Source organism: Leucoraja erinacea, chromosome 9, assembly GCF_028641065.1.
Source record: "Leucoraja erinacea ecotype New England chromosome 9, Leri_hhj_1, whole genome shotgun sequence".
In the NCBI taxonomy this organism is placed as follows: Eukaryota; Metazoa; Chordata; class Chondrichthyes; order Rajiformes; family Rajidae; genus Leucoraja; species Leucoraja erinaceus.
This window is the reverse complement of record NC_073385.1, coordinates 65,947,993-65,971,890: the sequence shown is the minus strand read 5'-3', so window position 1 is coordinate 65,971,890 and position 23,898 is coordinate 65,947,993. Positions and strand designations below refer to the sequence as shown.

Here is a 23,898-nt window from a genome sequence, read left to right as displayed (position 1 = left end):
GTCTCTGTCAATTTTCAACATCTTGAAAAATACTCTGCGACCTAGCTCAAGCCTTGACTACGCGGAGACCACTTTCGACATGAAGGAGAGTGACGAAAACCTCCTACGACCTCGTGGTGAGAGGTCGCCCAAGTGGGACAGGGGCTTTACTTAGTTTCAAAATGTGGGCTCTTAATCAGAGAAGGAAAAAAAAAAATTTCTATTACTAGAGTGGAATGATCAATACCAAAATAAAAGGTAGCCAAAATGAAGGAACGATTAAATGTTTTATTTATGAAATGTACAGATATTCTTCTCATAGGGAAGAAAGTGAAGGCACAATCCAGGAAAGGGTGATAGCATTCCATCTGAAAGCACTTAACCGTTTGCACGACACATTCAGTTCAATCAGAAGCTCCCAATCGATCTTCGTAAGGAAGGACTTGGATGCTCATCGCCTTTCCACGTGCGCCTTGGGGGGGGGGAGACATGAAACAAGTGAAGGTAGTTGGGCAAGTATTCTGTGCACAGCCTTCAGTGAAGGGAGCATCTCCTGTGGTACATCAGTCCCTCCACTGGTCCATGCATGTACTGACACTAACATATCCAAATTAAAATTAAATCCTGAATGGGATGAGACATTCCGGCTCAAAACAAAATGAACTCCAGTCTGAGAAACAGAACAAATGAGTGACCCTTAGTCTGAAGACTTTGGTATTAAGTTAAATACTGGTGAGTTGATCCTGGGCAGATTCCAGTCAGTGTGCAGAGCCCAGGAATCTGTAGTGTGCTGCTTGGCAAAACTGAAGTTCAGAATTATCTCAAGGCTCAAAAGTAAAATGTGCGACTGGTTTAAGTTCCTGAATGCTGGGCTAGCCTCACACTTAGTGCTCCTTTGTTGACATCCACCTCACATCACAATACGTACTGTGAAACTGTGTTGCCGTGAGCTGCCGACCAAACAGGATAAACACATTCAGGCACACACACACACACACAACCGGAGTTAAATATAAACAGAGTGTAATGCCATATCTAGTTAATTAACAGGCAATACAGGCATTCTATCCTCACAGGACGCAGGACGAGCAATGCATCAAAAGCGAGTGGAGCTAAACAGGCACAGGGTCATCTTTAGTGTTCACTAGGACATATAATTATCAAAAAAAGGGTGACCATTCCCTCTTCACACGCAGCAACAAAACACACTGACAGAAAGGAACCTGGCCAGACTGCAGCAGCTGGCAAAGGCAGCACTTTTCACCACCATCTATGTTATTGTTTCAGCATGGATGGAGACAGGGGGAGCCAACAGGAGTCCCAATGACAGCCAAGTCAAATAAGTATGATACATGGGTAATTACAGAGGCCCTGGTCTCAAAAGAGAAACAGTATTCTATTGGATTTCGGTGTTAGGGAATGGATACAGTTAAAGACTGGCCTGGAAACATCACAAGCGGAACAGACAAAGTAAGGCTGGAACTAAGGGACTAAACTGGCAGCAAGGGACAATTAATAGCAAGCAACCTAAAAACCACAATTTATACAACTTTGGATGAATAAATACCCCATAATCAATAACCCCGATCAGAAAAATTAGCAAATACAATTTAAAAGCACCTGATTGCCATCCCCTCAATCTTACACAGTTCAATCGGAGAACAGCCCATTCTAAGGAGCACCAGTACTGTGCAGTCCACGAGTCATGAATTCCCTCAGGTATGACTGGCTTCCTCTGCTAATCATATCCTGAAGGTGCAGCATTGCCCCACCAGCAAGGCGGATTAGTTTGCCCTGCAGCCAGCTGCTCGGTGGTATCCAGGTGAAACACGCCACACGGCAAACTAGAGGGACACAGAAATCGCCACACTGTTAACGATTTCCACGACTGCCCAGGAGTGGGGGAAACCAACAAAATGACTGGCGCTCTCCCATGCAATTGATAAACTTCTCTACATAATCAGGTAACACATCAGTGACGTCGGAGGCGGACAGAGTCTGAGTGGAGAGCTGGCCGGCTGAGGATTCAGTGAAGGAAACGGATGCTCATCTTCTGCTCAACATCAACCTTCTCCAACACCTGGAGGGGAGGAAAGAAACAGAAGGAGAAAAACAGACTTGAATTCTGCAAACAGTGAAAACAGCAGGCGGCATTGATAACAGAGAGGAAAGTACTACTGGGTACAGGTCTGTCTCTATAATGCCAGCTGCAGCACATCAGAGTGCAGTTCTATCCAATAAATACTGGAAAGGGGTGCCGTTCGGTTGGGTATGGCTACCCTGCCTGCAGCTGTCCGTTATTTTGCTTTTTTTATTTTTAACGTGTTAAATAGTGTTTTGTTTTGGGAGGACTAGTCTTTTTATGTGGGCGGTGGGGGAGGAAGGGGGAAAGGGGGCTTCTCCTAGTCCCTACCTGGTCGGAGAGGCGGGCTTTCCTCCGAGCAGTGTCTTCAACCCGTCCTCGCGGCCTACCAACGGGTCGGGAGCGGCCTTTCCTGTGGGTACCGGCCAGAACCATGGCTTTGGCGGCGGCACAGCGCTATCGCGGAGCGGGTGATGCCTTGCCCGGGTCGCCACGCTGGAGCTCCGGAATGCCGAGACCACAGGTGAAAACATCGCGATTCTGTGGAGCGGCCAGCCGCGGGCGGCGGCGCTGACTTTAACATCGGGAGCCTGGGATCTCTCGGCGAGATCACCAGTGGTGGATGTTGGCTTCAGAAGCTGCGGTCTCCGGTAAGGAAGTGGCCGTTCCAGGTGTCCCAAGCCGCTGAGAGGGTTCTCCCGACGCCGGAGCACCATCACACGGCGTGAAGGGCCTGTAACATCGGGCCCCGTAGCGGCGACCTCAATAGGCCCGGCTATGGGTGGACAAGGGGATGGGGACTGGACTTTGTGCTTTCCCTCAGTGGCAACCATTGGGGGGAAGGGGGGGGGGATGTTTTTACGTTTTATGTTAAATTCCTTTATAATGTTATGTTGTATTCTTATTAATGTGCTGCAATGGCAACTTGAATTTCACTTCACCAATTGGTGTATGTGACAATAAATGAACATTTGATCCTTTGAGCACAGGTCTCTCCCTGTATATTGCCGTGATACAGTACTACAAACCTGCAACCCCCTCCCAATCTTATGTCATCGTTATCCCTACCCCCCTCACGCTCTCCCTTCCATCTGCTCCTTCCTATCCCGTTACCTTCTGAAACTCCATGAAGGAGATTGAATAATCGCCATCCTGATCTGCCTCTTGAATGGTCCGGTCTGCAATGCTCCCTAGCTGCTCATCCGATATGTTCACTCCCACCATCATGCGAAGGACCTGATTGAAGAATAAACAGATGATGAATGCACATCTATCAAGTGTGGGGGCGCTGCTTCTAAAAGGCAGCCAGCATTATCAAAAGACCCACACCGCCCCTGGCCATGCTCTCATTTCACTCATACCATCGGGTAGGTCTAAGTCTGAAACCACCAGGTTGAAGAATAGCTCCCCCCCCCCCACCCCTCCAAAAGCCACCGGGCTCTTTAATACTACAACACTACGGTGCAGCGGCAGAGTTGCTGCCTTACTTCGCTTGCAGCACCAGAGACCCGTGTTTACATGTGCTTGTTTGTACGGTCTCCCCGTGACCGGGTAGGTTTACTCCGAGATTTGGTTTGGTTTCCTCCCACACTCCAAATACGTACAGGTTTGTACGTTAATTGGCTAGGTATAAATGTAAAAATTGTACCTAGAGTGTGCAGCATAGTGTTAATGTGCAGGGATCGCTGGTTGGCGAGGACTTGGTGGACCGAAGGGCCTGTTTCCACGTTGTATCTCTAAACTAAAACTCCACTAACCTATGAGCCATGGAGTGTCTTTAGTTGCAATGAGGATTTGGGGCTTTTTTTGCAGTAGTTATAAGGTTATTCATTTATTGAATGTGTTTATTTATATGTTATATATGTGTGTTGTGTAACATGGCTTTAATGTTGTGGTAAGTAAGAATTTCATTCTGTTGTCGGTACACATGACAATAAGCAAGTTCGGTATTTCGGCTGCGTATGCCTAGGTCATAGGTCACAAGCGAAAAATACTCTCGGCAGCCGTGCCGCGGCATGGACACAGATCTGCGCCTCATCCGCAGCCAGGATCGAACCTGGGTCTCTGGGGCTGCCGAACCGCCACTGGACCATCCCCCCCTCCCCCTCCCCTCCAGGGACAGCCAGAGACGTCAGGAGTCATACGGGAACGGTGCCCCCAGGCGCACAGCCAGCGCGGAGAAACAGCGCTAAATCCAGTTCAACTTTGCCTGTCCTGCCAGGTTAACCTACAGCCCTGTCTGGACATGGGATATATGGCCCAGGCTTACAGCCATCGCGGATAAGCCGCTCAAACTCCACGGCTCTGGGCTGGTGTCCTGCAAGTCCAGGCAAGCCGTAGACGGAAAGTGTCTCTGGATCTCAATTGGAGAGCATTCCATAAGTGTTAACGACAGAGGAGTTATAATTTTCGTGCAAGACAGCCTGGATTAATGCAGCTTAAGATCCAGCAGAAGTCGCTCATTACCTGCAGGAGCTCCTCTCGAGAGATCTTATCATCCTTGTCCAGATCATAGAGCCTGAAAGCAACTGAAATTGAAAAGAGAGGCATGTCTATTTGTTGAAAAATCTGGGCAACAATTTAATTAGCCATAGAAAGCAGGATTGCATACAGCAGACAGGAGAGTCACATGGGCTTAGCACAGAACAGGTCTTCTACATTCTACATTCAATCATATCTCCCTCTGTCATTCCTTTCATCTTTCCTTCTGGGAAAGATCAGCTTCATTAGTCCTTTGCTTTGTCTCCTCTTACTGTTACATATTTTCTTCTATTAACAAGTTCTTAGTGTGGCACCATCCTACAGAATGTCTTATCCCAAGGATAGAGGAAACCTCCCGGCTGTCCCAACAATTGTCCGCTTGTGGCAACAAGAAGATAAAGACAAAAAGGTGGAGTAACTCAGCGGGTCAGGCAGCATCTCTGGAGAGAAGGACCCCTGGAGAGGTCTCGGGTCTTGAGACAAAGCGCCACCTATTCCTTTTCTCCAGACTTGCTGCCTGACCTGCCGAGTCACTCACTCCAGCTTTTTGCGTCTATCTGGTTTAAAGCAGCATGTGCAGTTCCTTCCCACATATCTTGAGGTCACATTGCGGGATAGAACATGTCTTAACGGTGTGCTTAATAGTGCCATGCGCACGCACGCTCACACACACACACTGGAGGGGAAAGGTGAGAGATTGGAGGCACAACTACAGTGTGGGAGGAATATGGAACTGGCAGGAATGGTGTGAATGAGCGTACCATGCTGAAACTGGGTGCTGTGGCTTTTCATGCAATGCTCTCACGAGATTTATAGAGATGAATAATGAGCATCAAATTTTTAATACAGTTTGGCAATTCCAACCCTATGACGCACACACACACTCACATGCTCTGTTCCGTCTGCCTTTTTGATACCACATTTTCCCTATCCTCTATCAGAGCTGACCAAATGACTTACAGAGCAGCTTGTTGTTCCTGCTGTTGAGTGGCTCAGGAAGCTGAGGGCTCTTGTTTTTGTCACCATCCTCGATGGGCCGGAAATGAGCAAGAGTCCGCATAAAGCCTCGAAAATTCACTTGATCTTCACTGAGCACATTTAGAAAGGGGAAAAAAATGGTCAGGATAGTCCAGCAACAGTAAATGTAAAGACTCATTAAATGCCTTTAGTGAACACAGCAAAGCATTGTACCATTTTGACGACTCCTGTGTGAAATCTTTTCAGGGTATGTCTACTTTGAAGAGTCCCTCTCCCACTGTTCCCCCTCTGATTCCTAATGCTCTCTGACCATGTTTTAACCTGAACTTGCTACTTGATTTCCTTGGTGCTTGCCTGTGCCAACATGTGCCTCATGACTTCCAACTTCAGTTCCAGACCTCCCAGTTCGGAGCCAACCCAGATATCTGATACCAACAGCTAATCCACCACCTCTCACGACAGTTCTCCATCTGTGCCTTGCGTTCCACACCTGCCGTCATACACTGGCACCAGCAGGTCCTCGCTCTGACCGTCCCACAGCTCTGGGCCTGCCAGATCCACACCTTCAATGAACGCTTCCTAGCCAACCTGGACTCCACCAAGGATCACTGCTTGCCCGCCTCCAGTCTGGTCCCTCCGCCAACTCTCCTCGCTTCAGCCACCCGCAGGCCCAAGGCTTCACTGCTGGATCGTGCCACATGCCAGACCGCCGCGGATAAAGGCACTAACGCTGCCAGGAAACAGCACCCAATGTCTACCACCTACAACCAGATGCCAATTTCACCATCGACACTTCTCTGCACTGACCTCCATCAACTGCATCAACTGAGAGAATGGAGCAGCTGGGCTTGTACACTCTGAAGTTTAGGATGAGAGGGGATCGCATTGAAGCATATAGGATTGTTAAGGGCTTGGACACGCTAGAGGCAGGAAACATGTTCCCGATGTTGGGGGAGTCCAGAACCAGGGGCCACAATTTAAGAATAAGGAGTAAGCCATTTAGAACGGTGACGAGGAAACACTTTTTCTCACAGAGAGTGGTGAGTCTGTGGAATTCTCTGCCTCAGAGGGCGGTGGAGGCAGGTTCTCGGGATGCTTTCAAGAGAGAGCTAGATAGAGCTCTTAAAAGTAGCGGAGTCAGGGGATTTGGGGAGAAGGCAGGATTGGGGATGATCAGCCATGATCACATTGAATGGAGACGCTGGCTCGAAGGGCCAAATGGCCTACTCCTGCACCTATTGTCTATTGATTCTTATCTTTCCCTCATCTACCAGCAGGCCAGGCAGCCGACTGTGTTCCAGGCTCAGCTCCAGGTCTAGAGTCTCCACGTTGTCAGCTCCAATACCATGTGGTCTGATTAACCTGGGTCCTACTTCACCCCCCTCCCCTTCCAACAGGGAACCTCTATAATGGGACCACTGGGAATAAAGTGGGGGCTTTTCTGGTTGGCTGCCAGTGACTACATAGGGGTTACATAGGGGGCAGTGCTGGGGTCACCGCTCCACATTGTACATCAATAATTTGGATTGTGGTAATGATGGCTTTGTGGCCATGTTTGCAGTTGATACAAAGATGGGTTGAGGAGAAGTTAATGCAGAGGAAGCAAGGGGTCTGCGGGAGGACGTGACGGGTTGGGAGAGTGGGCTGAGAAGCGGCAGATGGAATACAGCGTACTAAAGTGTGTTCATACACTTTGGTGGCCCAGGAATAAAGGCACAGACGACTTTCTAAATGGGGAGAAGATTCAGAATTTGGAGATGCAAAGGGACTTGGGAGTGCTGGTGCAGGGTTCCCAAAAGGTTAATTAGCAGATTGAACAGGGTCTTGGTGAGACCACACCTGGAGTATTGCGTACAGTTTTGGTCTCCAAATCTGAGGAAGGACATTATTGCCATAGAGGGAGTGCAGAGACGGTTCACCAGACTGATTCCTGGGATGTCAGGACTGTCTTATGAAGAAAGACTCGATAGACTTGGTTTATACTCTCTAGAATTTAGAAGATTGAGAGGGGATCTTATAGAAACTTACAAAATTCTTAAGGGGTTGGACAGGCTAGATGCAGGAAGATTGTTCCCAATGTTAGGGAAGTCCAGGACAAGGGGTCACAGCTTAAGGATGAAAAAAATGAAATGAAATGATTCAATTTATTGTCATTGTCAGTGTACAGTACAGAGACAACGAAATGCATTTTTAGCATCTCCCTTGAAAGGGAGACACAGGGCGTCGCGGTGTGCCCGCGCCTGCCGCCGTAACATTCCATTACAGGCAAAGGTGGGTGAAGTGTCTTGCCCAAGGACACAACGACAGTATGCACTCCAAGCGGGATTTGAACCGGCTACCTTCCGGTCGCCAGCCGAACTCTTAGCCCATTGTGCTATCTGTCGCTATCTATCTGGACATCCTTTAAAACCGAGATGAGAAGAACTTTTTTCACACAGAGAGTGGTGAATCTCTGGAACTCTCTGCCACAGAGGGTAGTTGAGGCCAGTTCATTGGCTATATTGAAGAGGGAGTTAGATGTGGCCCTTGTGGCTAAGGGGATCAGGGGGTATGGAGAGAAGGCAGGTACGGGATACTGAGTTGGATGATCAGCCATGATCATATTGAATGGCGGTGCAGGCTCGAAGGGCCGAATGGCCTACTCCTGCACCTAATTTCTATTTTTCTATGAATCAGTAGTAAGGAAGGCAAATGTAATGCTAGCAATTATTACGAGAGGACTAGAATATAAAAACAGGGATGTAATGCTGAGCTGTCTATGTTGTTTAGCTTTGTTAACGTCACATGTACTGAAGCTCAATGAAAGTCACCGCATTTGGTGTATTGAGAGGCATTTTGGGCCCCGCACCCGAGAAGGGATGTGCTGGCGTTGGAGAGCGTCCAGAGGAGGTTTACGGGAATGACCGCAGGGATGATTAGATTAACGCATGATGAACGTTTGATGGCACTGGCCCTGTACTCTGCTGGAGTTTAGAAGGATGAGGGGGAGACCTTGGAGTGACTTTATTCCATGGATAGGAGGAGATTGACGAGTGTTCTTCATGAGGTGTATAAAATCGATATGGTGAACGCAGATTTTTTTAAATTCCAGGGCAGGGGAATCTAGAACAGAAGGCATAGGGTTACGCTGAGAGGGGACTGATTAGGAACCCAAGGTACAACGTTTGGGTACACTCAGGTTGGTGGGTATATTCAATGAGCTCCCAGGGGAAGTAGTTGAGACAGGCACCATAACTTTCAAGAGATTTGGACATGGATGGGAAAGGTTTAGAGATATATAAAGAGATATACCACCAGAATAGGTCCCTTGGCTCAAAATATATCTGCTGAACCTGATTACAAGGCCATCACATATTTACTTGCACCTAACCCATATCCCTCCATTCTCTGCATACCCATATGTCTATCTAAAAGTCTTTCCAGGAACTCGCCAACCTCTCTGTAAAATAAACACTTTAAACTTTGCCCCTCTCACCTGAAAGATATGCCCTCTTGTGTTTGATTTTTTCCATCCTGGGAAAAAGATTCTGACCTCCTATCCCATCTATACCTCAATTTTATACACTTTTGTCAGGTCTCACCGCAATCTTCGGCATTCCAGAGAAAACAATCCAAGTTTGTCAGACGTGGGGCAATTGGGAAGTTTTAATAAGGAGAACATAGGGACAAACAAGTAAATGGCAAAGCCAGACAACTCAGCGGGTCAGGCAGCATCTCTGAAGAAGTGTGTCAACCCGAGATGTCACCTGTTCTTTTTCTCCAGAGATGCTGCCTGACCCGCTGAGTTACTCCAGCTTTTTGTGTCTGCCGTTGGTTTAAACCAGCACCTACAGTTACTCCCTATACAAGTAAATGGCAAATTCAGGTTCAATGCAATGTCCCGCTCCATAAAACATATGATCAGTCCCTTGAATGGGATTAGGGATGAAGCTCTAACACTGCTACAAGGATGGGTCAAATGCCTCTAACCCTGGCAAGACTGGATAGACCACCTTCATTTTCACTCTCTGGAAAGATAGATATGCCATTTATTGTCACTATACATGTACAGTGAAACTGAAAGCTGCTCGTACTCAGTGCATACATACAATTTAGCACAAAAAACAAGAAACAGAAAAAAAAAAAAAAAAAACAGAAGGGAGATGGGGGGGGGGGGGGGGGGGGGGGGGGGGATAGGTGCACAAATTCTGCGGCGCTACATACATATATACATATATACAGATGGAAGTCAGTGTTGGGCGGTGTAGTCAGTGCATGTGTGAATTTGAATTTATAGTAGTTATAATTCTCGGAAAGCAACTAAAGGAAGGAAATGTAATGAAATACAAATGTCTCAACCCTTAAACCTACTGCGTTGACCCATCATTTGCCAAATGGGCGATCACTGCGCAAGGCATTGAGTTAGAGGCATGACAGAGGCAACACAAAGGAGGAATTAATTAATCACTACTTACTTTTCTGGGAAAAAGGCATTAATGATCCTGTCCCCCAAAGGGTTAATGGCCAGTTCCGGAATTCTTTGGAAATCTTCACGACTGTGGTCAGAAAGACAGAGCAGAATAATTAGTAACATCCCAGCCACCCTCAATTCCCCAAATCAGAGGGTGGGGAACCCTTTCATGTTAGAATGCCGCATTAAGTTAGCTGTAATCTAATAGGGCTGCATCCAAGAAACTTCAATTAGATATACTTCAAAATGTACATTATTTTGTTAAAATAGCCCTCATGACTTACTAATGTTTTAATTGTGGCCGTCAGTCAGGGAGGATTAGACAATAGACGATAGGAGGAGGCCATTCAGCCCTTCGAGCCAGCACCACCATTTAATGTGATCATGGCTGATCATCCCCAATCAGTACCCCGTTCCTGCCTTCTCCCCATATCATATTATTTTGTTGAATCTTCTTTTGCTCGTTGGTATTATCAATACGTTCATTTTAAGATTAAAATTAAAATAATAAAAGACGAACAAAAATATATTAAGAAAAATTAAAGGATTTGTTCTATAAAATTTGAATTCATTCAATAGGCCGCACTTAACGGCCTTGAAGGCCGCATGCAGCTTTAAGGCCGCAGGTTCCCCACCCCTGCCCTAAATCACATAAACATTTACCATTTTTCACTTCAAATACCTGCAATGATCCAGTAGCACATTTAATTGTTTCACAGTAAGTGTGGCAAGTTGGATCGAGCAATCCATCCTCTGGTCCGGGACTCATTTCTCCCAATCAGTGAAGGAAGACCAAGCAACCACCACAATAATGATCCCCCTCCATTCTGTCCTGTAGCCTCAATTCGCAACTCTTCACAGTTCTTTTCTCACCCCTTCTGTCTTTTCATCCCTGGCCTTTGTCCAACCGTCTGTCGATCAAACGCATCCCTCACCTGTAGCCACATACGACTTGCCAGAGTTTGTCCTGCCCCTCTTCTCTTCTAGCTTTCTTCCCCACCTCAATCAGTCTGAACAAACAATCTCGACCCGAAACGTCATCTATTCTTGTTCTCAATGATTTCTTTATTATCACGTGGACAAAGGTACAGTGAAATATTTTCTTTGCATAGAGATCAGCAACTCCATACATAATCACAATCCCCTGGTTAGTACAGAACAGCCATTGAGTCTATATTGGCACTATTTTAGTCCCCGCTGCAACATCGCCTCCATTGTGGACATCCCGCGAACAGTCAGCCTTCTTGAACGGTCGGGTTGCTGCCCCGCTAAGTTGCTCCAGCACTTTGTCTTTTTTTAAATACTATTCTCGCCTGCACCAGGTCCATTGGTTCAAGCTCCACCAGACCTCAAACAACATTCCACAGAAGGCATTTCCCAATATAGTCTCAGGAGAGCCTTGGCCCAGAGAATCCCACCTTCGTTGACAAGCTGGAATGAAATCCCCATTGCCCTCTCGGGTGAATGCGAGGGAAGCCTGCTGTACTGTCAGAACGGTTCTGACGGGGTGGTCATGGTGGAGCAATGGTAGAGTTGCTGCCTTACAGTGAATGCAGCACCGGAGATCCCGACTCGATCCCGACTATGGGTGCTGTCTGTACGGAGTCTGTACACTCACCCGGTGACCTGCGTGGGTTTTCTCTGAGATCTTCGGTTTCCTCCCACACTCCAAAGACGTAGAGATTTGTAAGTTAATTAGCTTGGTAAATGTAAAAATTGTCCCTTATGGGTGTAGGATAGTGTTAATATGTGGGGATCGCTGGTCAGCACAGACCCGGTGGGCCACTGTATCTCAAAATTAAACTAAACTAAACACAGTTTTCTCCAATATCCCGAACACCATTAGATCTGCTGCATCATAGCTCCAACAACCCAGGTTCAATTCTCTGACTGTGTCGCGTTTGCACGTACTCCCTATGACTATAAATGTACTCTGTTGCTCTATTTTTCTTCCATATTCCAAAGACATGGGGGTTGGGTAGGTTAATTAGCTGCTACAGATTGCCCATGAGTATGCAAGTGGTGGAATCTGGGGAGAGTTGATGGGAATATGGGAAGAATAAAATGGATTAGGCTCGGATCAGAGTAAAAACATGCGCGTAATGGCTCCCATGGACCATGCTGCCCAATTTCACACTGAGAACACAAACAGCATCATATTGTTATTCATAGGACCTGCTGATAACAACCCCGTTGCCACATTTTATTATGATATTGACAACAGTCCAAAAGAGCAGCATTGACCACAGGGTCCACTGTGACCAGGTCGGTTTCCTCCAGACCCCATTCATATTTCCTCCCACTTCATCCCAAAGTGAATTGGCCAGTGTAAGTTACTCTCTACAGTGGGTCCGTAATGGGGGGGGGGGGGGGGGGGAAGAAGAAGAGCGCCGATGGGCATATGAGAGGGAATAGGTTGCGGGGAGATGTCGAGGAGAATGCTCCAAGGACAGGCGATGATTCAACACCATAAAAATTCCCGCATCGAGTGACAATGAGAAAAATAAAATAAATCAGGCTTGTTTTTGCAAGCCACTATGGTGGTGATAAGGGTAGTGGGCTGGTTATTCGCTTTTACTTTGAACCTGCTGACATGAACTTGCCGGCATGACGAGAACTGGCTGACCTTGGGGAAGGGGGGAGAAAGAGAAGGGTTGGTGGAGTCACAACTGGTTTTAACTGCAAGGGACCAGCAAGAACAATAAATTCTTTAAATATGTAGCATACTTAGTTGTCTGACGAACAATTAAAGAGATTTGTGCATTCCTTTGTGGCCTTCTTTCGTCTGTAGCCTCACGAAACCCAGTGCCCCACAGCTATTTTTATAGATTTTAGAGATAGGGATGAAATGGGCCCTTCGGGCCACCGAGTCCATGAAGACCAGCGATCACCCAGTGCACTAGCACTATCCTATGCACTAAGGACAATTTACAATTTTACCATAGCCAATTAACTTACAAGCCCTTATATCTCGAGTGTGGGATAAAACCCACATGGTCATAGGGAGAACGTACAAACTCCGTACACACAGCTCCCGTAGTCAGGATCGAACCCGGGTCTTACCTGCGCGGTAAGGCAGCAACTCTACCGCTGTGCCACCATGCCGCCCGCTAAATTAGACTTTGTAGCAAGTAGAACATTTTCTGATGCAGTTTGCCCTAACCTTTGCTGATAACATTTTTACAACCAAATAAACATATGCAATCAATTCAAGAGCATGAATTGCACAAAATAAGGTAGGTTTCAACAAGTTAATTCCATGTTCTTCCTCAGCACCAGTAGATGAATGAAACATAGTTACTCCCTACATTGGAAGCACCAAATTAGACAGTTTGCATCAAGTAGAATACTTTTTGATGCAGTTTGCACTAACATTTGCTGAGGGTCTGCAACAAAAACATTTCCAATCAATTCAGCAGCATGAATCACATAAAATAAAGTATTTGAATAGACCTTTTAGTTAATGGCAGAGTACTCCAAATACAGGTTCTCTGCATTGGAAACTTGAGTAGACATTGCAAATTAGACAGTTTGCAGTAAGTTGAATACATTTTGATATGGTCTGCACTGATCTTTCATGAGTAACCTTTACCACCAAATATCCTTCATATCCTTTAATGGCTCAAACATTTGTCACTTTTCCTCACAAAATATGCAATCATCTCTTCTGGCAAACCAATGTATAACAATTCTATGCAAAGTCATTTCTCAATTAATAAATTAATAGCATTAATTATTTCAATCATTTCCCTTCCTGCCAAGTGAGAAGAGACACCCTATTTTCTAACCACATATATTACTCCAAGGCTTATTATCTGCACCAGTGATTTACAGTTAATCATAATTATACTTTATTAGACAAGTAAGTTTTGCAACGTACGAGGAATTTGATTTGCCATACCATTAAAAAGCAACAACACACACCAAATACATTTTAACATAAACATCCACCACAGTGACTCCTCCACATTCCTCACTGTGATGGAAGGTGAAAAAAAGTTCAATCTCTTCCCTTCTTTGTTCTCCCGCGTTCGGGGGTGTCGAGCCTTCCGTTGATGGAGCGATTGTGGCTCCCGTAGCTGGCAGTCAGGCGCTCCGCATCGGGGCGATCAAGCTCCTACATCGGGGGGGGATGTCAACTCCCCACGCTAGGCGATCTAACCCCGGGTCGGGACCAGTCGAAACTTTCTACGTCATTTGGAGCTTCCCGACATCAGTCTCTACCCAAGACTGCGAGCTCCTCGATGATGGAATTCACAGGCCGCGGTTGGAACGTCGATGCCAGGCAAGGGATCGGCTCCGATGGCAACACCACGCCCCCGCGGTGGGGCTCAAAGTCAGTCCCGAGCAACGCCTCCAGCTCCATGATGTTAGGCTGCAGAGCGACCAGAGATACGATCCGGAAAACAATCGCATCTCCGACAAGGTAAGAGATTGAAAAAAAGTTTCCCCCGACCCCCCCTCCCCCCGCATAAATCAAACCAGAGAACATGAACACAAGCTTTTAAAGCACATTAAAAATAACAAAAAAAGACGTAAAGACAGACAGAATGTTGACGAGGCTGCCATCACGAGCTAAAATGCTAAATGGGGGCAAGGCTATCTTTGACGGTATGAGACAGGTACCCACTCAGTAGGTTGGTTGAAGGAAAAGGATCACAGGAAAGTGGGATGTTTTTAACAAGAGTTATTGACAAGACTAGGACATGCGGGTCCCTGTTAGAGTGAAGGGCAAGGCAGGCAAACGTTAGGAAGCTTGGATGACGATGGAAATTAAGGCTTCGGGCAAGAGTGAGGAGGAGGAGGCATGGGATATGCATCTGGGATCAAGCGTATCCTATGATGAGTTTAAGAAGCAAGCTAAAAAAGGAAATCAGAAGGGCAAAAAAAAGGAGACAGGAGATAGTTCTGGCAGATAGCATTAAGCATTGTCCCAAGAGATTTTATAAGTACAGAAAGGGAAAAAAGGTGACCAGAGAGAAAGAATGGGGCCCCTCAGGAATCAAAGCAGTCAACAGGAGATGGGCAAGGTCCTCAATGAGTATTTCTCCTCTATTTTTACCATGGAAAAAGACAGGTTTTGGTAGTTTGGGCAAGTGGGCTGAAGAATGGTTGATACAGAGATTAATAGAAAGAAATGCGAGGTGTTGCATTTTGGTGGCACTAACACGGCCAGGACCTACACAGTGAATGGTAGGACTCTGGGAAGTGTTGTAGAGCAGAGGGATCTCGGAGTGCGGGTGCATAGTTCATTGACAGTGGAATCACAGGTAGATGGGGTGGTCAAAAAGGTCTTTGCCACATTGGCAGTCATCAGATATTGAGTATAGAAGTTGGGAGGTCATGTTGTAGTTAAACAAGACATTGGTGAGGCTGCATTTAGAATATGGTGTTCATTTCCGGGCGCCATGTTATAACAAAGATGTTGTCAAGCTGGAAAGGGTACAGAGAAGGACGTTGCCAGGACACGAGGGCCTCAGCAATAGGGAGAGGTTTTGCAGGCTAGGACTCTACTCCTTGGAGATCCAATATCACAAGGAATAGATTGGGTAGACGCAGAGTGTCTCTTGCCCAGAGTTGAGGAAATCAAGAACCAGAGAACATAGCTTTCAGTGAGGGGGGAAAGATTTGATAGGAACCAGAGGGGAAACTTTTTCACCCAAAGGGTGGTGAGTGCAGGGAACAAGCTGCCAGAGGAGGTAGTTGAGGCAGGTACTATCACAACGTTTAAGACACATTTGGACAGATACATGGATAGGACAGGTTTAGAGGGATATGGGTCAATGCAGGCAGGTGGGACTGGCATAGATTGGACAGGTTGGTCAGTGTAGGCAGGTTGGGCCAAAGGGCCTGAATGCACACTCTATGATTATGTGCTGTATTTCTTTGAACATCCAAAAAAGCAATCTAAGTAATCTTCCTCACATTGTGCATGTTTTGTAACTCCAACAATGATGCCCGCCAAAACATTCTGAAATTAAATGAGCAATAACATGTCTTTCCACCTGAAATGGAAATAATACCTTCTGATGAGTGTTCACCTATTGCAGATACATTTTAGCATAAAAGAGGACAAAATATTTGATGTACCAGTTTATTTTAAGTTATCCAATTAGTGAACCATTAGGCTGTACAGTGGCACAGTTAGTGGAGCTGCTGTCACACAGCTCCAGCTACTTCAGTTCTGGTATTGGCGACACATTTTCTCTGTGATTATGTGGGCTGCACCAAATCCATTCCTTCTCTCCAGAGATGCTGCCTGTCCCGTTGAGTTACTCCAGTATTTTGTGTCTACCTCCAGTTAGTTTGTTGGCCATGTAAAGTGCCACAAGTAGAGGTGAGTGGCAGAGTGTGGGGGAATTGATGGGGAGGAGGCGAGAAGAGAAATTGAATTAGTGCGAGATAATACAGGAAAAAAAATGGGCGCTCAACAATTGGCACAGAGTGAGAGAGGGTCAAAGGGCCTGCTTCTATATTGTATGATGGTGGTTCTGTAGCAGGATTACACAGTTCAAGATCTTTGCATCCTTCCTGGAATTTGCGAATGGTATGTTGGCTTTCATAGCAAGAGGATTTGAGTATAGGAGCAGGGAGGTTCTACTGCAGTTGTACAGGGTCTTGGTGAGACCACACCTGGAGTATTGCGTACAGTTTCGGTCTCCAAATCTGAGGAAGGACATTATTGCCATAGAGGGAGTGCAGAGAAGGTTCACCAGACTGATTCCTGGGATGTCAGGACTGTCTTATGAAGAAAGACTGGATAGACTTGGTTTATACTCTCTAGAATTTAGGAGATTGAGAGGGGATCTTATAGAAACTTACAAAATTCTTAAGTGGTTGGACAGGCTAGATGCAGGAAGATTGTTCCCGATGTTGGGGAAGTCCAGGACAAGGGGTCACAGCTTAAGGATAAGGGGGAAATGCTTTAAAACCGAGATGAGGAGAACTTTTTTTCACACAGAGAGTGGTGAATCTCTGGAACTCTCTGCCACAGAGGGTAGTTGAGGCCAGTTCATTGGCTATATTTAAGAGGGAGTTAGATGTGGCCCTTGTGGCCAAGGGGATCAGAGGGTATGGAGAGAAGGCAGGTACGGGATACTGAGTTGGATGATCAGCCATGATCATATTGAATGGCGGTGCGGGCTCGAAGGGCCGAATGACCTACTCCTGCACCTAATTTCTATGTTTCTATGTTTTTCCTAATCCCTGGCCTACTTTCTCTCACATTGCAGAAGATATAATTGCCCATCTCTCATGAGTATGTGCGCTTTAGGTATTCCCACCACAAATAGATGTGAACCAGATCGTCATGAACAATAGGAATAAATTAGAAATCCTACCCATTGGGACTGTGGAAACTAATGAGCAACTTGACGAAGTGTTCAGCTTTCCGATTAGGCAGTCTGATGAGGGTCATTTTCAGTACAGAAACTTAAAATCAATACAGAACGATTGCCATCAAGGCCACAGACTGTACAATGGTGTCATGCATCGAGAGCCCTTAAATGGTTTTATAAAGGGGAAGTAGACCGTTTCTTTATTGCAATGAGTAAAATCATCACAGCTCAAAGAACCATAAATCAGTGCCAGAAATCTACTCACATTGGAGGCGACACAGCTACTAGAGCCTCAGATTCAGCGGCCCAAGTTCAATTCTTCTTCAAACCCTCCACTGGTTGGCGTCAAACCCAACACAAAAGATGTTGGAAGGAACTGCAGATGCTGGTTTACACCGAAGATACATATAAAATGCTGGAGTAACTCAGCGGGACGGGCAGCATCTCTGGAGAGAAGGAATGGTGACTAGAAAGATGGCTGTGGTGGTTTGAATTCAATCATCTCACCACTGGACATTTCAGGGTAATGTCCTAGCCCCAACCATCTTCAGCTGCTTCATCAGTGAACTTCCTTCAGCCGCAAAGACAGAAGTAGGAATGTTCGCTGATGATTGAACAATGAGAGGGGTTCTCATTGAAACATATAAGATTGTTAAAGGTTTGGACACGCAGGGAACATGTTCCCGATGTTGGGGGAGTCCAGAACCAGGGGCCACAGTTTAAGAATAAGGAGTAAGCCATTTAGAATGGAGACGAGGAAACACTTTTTCTCACAGAGAGCGGTGAGTCAGTGGAATTCAGAGGGCAGTGCCTCAGAGGGCAGTGGAGGCGGGTTCTCTGGATGCTTTCAAAAGGGAGCTAGATAGGGTTCTTAAAATAGTGGAGTCAGGGTATATGGGGAGAAGGCAGGAATGGGGTACTGATTGGGGTTGATCAGTCATGATCACATTGAATGGCGGTGCTGGCTCGAAGGGCCAAATTGCCTACTCCTGCACCTATTGTCTATTGTATAGTAGTTGTGACTCTTCAGTTAAAGCATTCCATGGTGGCGCAGCAGTAGAGTTGTCACCTCACACGAAGAGTGTTTCCTCGCGGTGTCTATAAACTAATCCAAAAAGGAGCAAGGCCTAAATATCACTGAGAGGTGGGAACATTTGCACCATACAAGTACCAGGGAATTACGATATCCAACTAGAAAATGTCCAGGTATCACCTCCTGACATTCAACGGCATTAACATAACTGTAACTCCCATTATCAATATCCTGGAGTGACCATACACACAACATTGGTTCCTAAAGCAGGTAGGAGGCTCAGAATCCTGCAGCAAGCAAATTCCCTCCAAACTCCAAAAAGCCTGCCCACCATTGACAAGGCATAATTCAGGACCATGATGGATTGCTCTCCACTTGCATAGATGAGTGGCATTTCAACAATAGATTCAGATTCAAACTTTATTGTCATTGTGCAGTGTACGGTACAGAGACAACGAAATGCAGTTAGCATCTCCCTAGAAGAGCGACATAGAATATGAGCAATAAATAAATATATTTACGTGCATAGTCATAGTAGTGCAATAATTTTTTTCCTGGTGGAAGGAGTGTCTGGGGGAAGGGGGGGGTGATTGGCAATCACCGAGGTACAGTGTTGAGTAATGCAACTCAAGAACCATAAATAAAAAAAAACGTACATAGGAGCCCACTTGATATGCACCCACTGCCATTCACCCCCTCCATAATTGACGTGCAGAAGCAAGATTCCTTAAGCACCACCTCCCAAACCAATGACCTCCACTAACTAGAAGGGTAACAAAAGTACGGGAAGTTGCTATGCAACAGCCTGATTTGGAAATATACCGTAGTTGATTCAAAATCCTGCAACTCTCCCCAACAGTATTGTGGGTACGCCCACTGCTAAAGAACCGCAGCGGTTCAGTGAAGCAACTAACAACCACCTTCAAAGTCAACTAAATGCTGGCTCAACCTGGAGGCCCACATCCCATGAATTAATTTAAAAAATGCTGACCTGAGTGTTGTCTACACGGAATTTGCACCGTCACAATGGCCACATGGGTTTCCTCATGATGCTCCCGTTTCCGCCCACAACCAAAAGACATGCAGGTTCATTGGCCACTATAAATTACCCCTATTGTACCCATAGTGAGGGGGGGGTGAAGACAGTTGACAAGAATGCGGAATTACTATAATGGGATTTATACATATATTAGAGCAAATGCGCTGGAGTAACTCAGTGGGACAGGCTGCATCGCTGGAGAGAAGGAACGGGTGATGTTTCAGGTCGTGACCCTACTTCAGCAAATATGTGGTCTGCACTCACCAAGTATATGGAGAGCTTTTCTGTGCTGTAACTCTCAAAGACTCCTTGTGCTCAATCTAGCCTGACTTTTGATGATGAAACATGTCTAGCCTTGATCATGTTCCTCAAGTAGAACAAACTACTCACTGACTGCTTACCACATACAAATTAGATGTAACACAGCCCAGAGATTGCAACATATGCCACCAAGGTTGGGCTAGAGCACAGGGAAGTCCCATTAGAACACTACAGTAAAGGAACAGGCCCTTTGGCCAACAATGTCTGTGTCGAACATGATGCCAAGATAAACTACTCTCATGTGCCTGCACATGATCCATATCGCACCATTCCCTGCGCCTATCCGAAAGCCTCTTAAATGCCACGCCACTATCATCTATATCCACTGCCTTCCATGTCGGACCTTCACGCACTTTCCAGACACCCAGCACCCAATATGCTTAAAAAAAATCTTACCCACACATCTCTTTTAAGCTTTGCTGCTCTCATCTTATAACTATGCACTCTAATCTTGGATATTCCCACCCAGGGAAATAGGTCCTGACTGTCCATACCTCTCATAATTTGATATACTTCAAACAGGTCTCCCCTCAACCTCTGGCGTTCCAGGGAAAACAACCTCTCCTTGTAAACGCTAATACAGGCATAATTTTGCAAACCATCTTCTGCAACCTCTCCAAAGCCTCCATCCACATCCTTCCTGTATTGGGGCTACCAGAACTGCACGTAGAAAAGCTGCTCTATATCCTGCTATGTCCTTTTGACAGCCTTCCAGACAGTCCATAAACCCAGCAATCTGCAAACTTGTTAACCAACTCAACTACAATTACCAAGTCATTTATAAACGCAAACTACAGACGTTCCACCACAAATCCCTCCCGAACACTGCTGGTCACAGACCTCCAGCTTGAATATCTTCCTTCTACTACAACCCTGTCTACTATGAATAAGGCAGTCCTGAATACATACGACAAAATCACCATGAATCCCTTGCATCTTAATCTTTTCGTTCAGCCTACCATGGGGGATTTTTTTAAAAACCCTTACTAAAATCCATGTTGACAACATCGGCTGCCCTGAAGATAGAAGTAACTGAAGCTGGAGTAACTCATTGGGACAGGCAGCATGTTTGGATGGAAGGAATTGGTGAAGTTTCAGGTCGAGACCCTTCTTCAGACAGTTCCTCCCTACACACAACATCCGCTGCCCTCTCCTCATCGATCACTGTCCACACCTCGTTACTTTCTCCCAACAGCAGTAATGCAGCTAACTAATCTTGTGCTGCTGCTCCAAAGCAGCCATTTGAAATACAGAGGTAGGATGTGTCAGCAAAAAGCACCTTGGTGACCCACATTGGAGAAGGAACTGGGAACAAAAACAGTAATAGCACTAAATAACAAAACGCAAAGGCAATTAAAAATAAAACAAACAGGCCATTGTACAAGGTTTCACAATAAGCTGGGAACTGATTGACCAAACAAAGGAAAGACAGTACATCTTTACCTGAGCGTGCCATTCTCTCCCTTGTCAAGGCTGGTGAATCTGCTGTACAGGCGTGTAATCTGGCTGTGAGAGACTGACAAAGGAAAAATAGATGTTATCAAATTAAGTTTTAGGTTAAAATGTTAGCATGTTGGTGCTCAGCATCAGTGAAGGGCAATTTCCCTCTCCCATACATATAACACAAGCAGCCACACAGCATTCACAACCAGACCCACACCGTCCTCCCTGTCACTCTATTGTCCCCAAAAGCCCATCTCCACTACCCCCTCCAGCTGCACCGACCCATATCTCCCTCCTCTGTTCTCTCAGGCCGACTCACTCAATCCTCCTCTCCTTCCAACCTCTCTCTATCCAAAACTACTTCTCCCTTCCCTCCTTGACCCCATTTCCAAGCCAAGCCCTCCCTCTTCTCACCCATTACACTCACCCCCTCCTCTTCCCTCTTCCCCTTACCTCTCCCCTTCCCCTCCGCCTCCTCTTCCCCTCACCTCTCCCCTTACACCCCCTCCTCTTCCCCACCCCCCCTCCTCTTCCCCACCCCCTCCTCTCCTCCCCTCACCCCCCCCACCCCCTCCCCTTTCCCCTCCCCCCCCCCCCCCCCCCTCCTCCCCTCTCCCTCCCACCCCCTCCTCCCCCCCCCTCCCCTTCTCCTCCCCACCCCCTCCTCCCCTCTTCCCCCCACCCCCTCCCCCCCTCCCCTTCTCCTCCCCTCTCCCCCCCCACCCCCTCGCCCCTTCCTCCTCGCCTCTTCCTCCTCTTCCCCTCACCTCACCTCTCCCCTCACAAACGTTCCCCTCTCAGAAACCTCCACCCCTTGCCTTTCCTCGACCCATCCTCCCAGCCCCTCATCTGACCGCACTCACAGCCTGTCTCCTTCTTGATGTCATCGATCTCCTCGTCGCGGAGCAGGCTGGACGCCCTGGAGCCCATCCCGGTTGCTGCTGCTGTTTGCTGCCGCTGCTGCTGTTGCTGTTGCTGTTGCGCCTGTGCCACCACCGCTGTTGCTGCTGCTGCTGCTGCCCGGCTGTTGTGCTTGTGCTGCTACCGCTGCTGCCTTGCCTTGCCTGGGCTGCTGTGCCGGTGGTGGTGGTGGCGGCGGCGGTGGCGGTGATGGTGGCGGCGGTGCTGCTGCTGCCCGGCGGCTGTCCCTCTGCTACTGCTGCTGCTAGGCTGCGGCCTTCGCTCCACCCCTCCCCCAGCCCCGCCCCGCCCAGCGCCGCTGCTGCCGCCGACGACAACCCACTTCCGGCGGCCAGCCCCGCCCCGCCTGTGACGCATCCCCGTGACGCGTGGAGGCGGGGTCTCATGTCGTCACGGGCTGCAGCTGGCGGCTGCGCAGTGGCTCCCTCCTCTGAGCGCTTTGGAATGGGACAGAAACATAGAAAATAGATGCAGGAGTAGGCCATTCGGCCCTTCGAGCCTGCACCGCCATTCAATATGATCATGGCTGATCATCCAACTCAGTATCCCGTACCTGCCTTCTCTCCATACCCCCTGATCCCTTTAGCCACAAGGGCCACATCTAACTCCCTCTTAAATATAGCCAATGAACTGGCCTCAACTACCCTCTGTGGCAGAGAGTTCCAGAGATTCACCACTCTCTGCGTGAAAAAAAGTTCTTCTCATCTCGGTTTTAAAGGATTTCCCCCTTTATCCTTAAGCTGTGACCCCTTGTCCTGGACTTCCCCAACATCGGGAATAATCTTCCTGCATCTAGCCTGTCCAACCCCTTAAGAATTTTGTAAGTTTCTATAAGATCCCCTCTCAATCTTCTAAATTCTAGAGAGTATAAACCAAGTCTATCCAGTCTTTCTTCATAAGACAGTCCTGACATCCCAGGAATCAGTATGGTGAACCGTCTCTGCACTCCCTCTATGGCAATAATGTCCTTCCTCAGATTTGGAGACCAAAACTGTACGCAATACTCCAGGTGTGGTCTCACCAAGACCCTGTACAACTGCAGTAGAACCTCTCTGCTCCTATACTCAAATCCTTTTGCAATGAAAGCTAACATACCATTCGCTTTCTTTACTGCCTGCTGCACCTGCATGCCTACCTTCAATGACTGGTGTACCATGACACCCAGGTCTCGCTGCATCTCCCCCTTTCCCAATCGGCCACCATTTAGATAATAGTCTGCTTTCCTGTTTTTGCCACCAAAATGGATAACCTCACATTTATCCACATTATACTGCATCTGCCAAACATTTGCCCACTCACCCAGCCTATCCAAGTCACCCTGCAGTCTCCTAGCATCCTCCTCACAGCTAACACTGCCCCCCAGCTTAGTGTCATCCGCAAACTTGGAGATATTGCCTTCAATTCCCTCATCCAGATCATTAATATATATTGTAAATAGCTGGGGTCCCAGTACTGAGCCTTGGGGTACCCCACTAGTCACTGCCTGCCATTGTGAAAAGGACCCGTTTACTCCTACTCTTTGCTTCCTGTTTGCCAGCCAGTTCTCTATCCACATCAATACTGAACCCCCAATGCCTTGTGCTTTAAGTTTGTATACTAATCTCTTATGTGGGACCTTGTCAAAAGCCTTCTGGAAGTCCAGATACACCACGCTACTAGTTACATCCTCGAAAAATTCTATAAGATTCGTCAGACATGATTTACCTTTCGTAAATCCATGCTGACTTTGTCCAATGATTTCACCACTTTCCAAATGTGCTGCTATCCCATCTTTAATAACTGACTCTAGCAGTTTCCCCACTACCGATGTTAGACTAACTGGTCTGTAATTCC

The 23,898-nt window shown here is 47.0% G+C and overlaps 1 protein-coding gene across 1 annotated transcript; it reads right to left on the bottom strand.

Moving 5' to 3' along the window:
- Nucleotides 1-247: 247 nt before the first annotated feature.
- On the bottom strand, nt 248-22,250 carry chp1 (calcineurin-like EF-hand protein 1). The gene is made up of 7 exons (XM_055641078.1): nt 22,008-22,250; nt 21,145-21,217; nt 9,976-10,056; nt 5,504-5,631; nt 4,529-4,590; nt 3,176-3,298; nt 248-2,059 (listed from the first exon to the last, which is right to left on the bottom strand). The coding sequence occupies exons 1-7, from the start codon at nt 22,072-22,074 to the stop codon at nt 2,006-2,008; spliced, it is 588 nt and encodes a 195-aa protein (XP_055497053.1). The 5' UTR covers nt 22,075-22,250; the 3' UTR covers nt 248-2,005.
- Nucleotides 22,251-23,898: the final 1,648 nt, after the last annotated feature.

Coding starts and splice junctions, on each gene's coding strand:
- chp1 (XM_055641078.1), bottom strand. CDS start 22,074: ATGGGCTCCAGGGCGTCCAGCCTGCTCCGCGACGAGGAGATCGATGAC. Junction 10,057..21,144: donor GGAGAGAATGGCACGCTCAG/GTAAAGATGTAC, acceptor TTCTGACCACAG/TCGTGAAGATTTCCAAAGAA. Junction 2,060..3,175: donor CCTTCATGGAGTTTCAGAAG/GTAACGGGATAG, acceptor CCTCCCCTCCAG/GTGTTGGAGAAGGTTGATGT.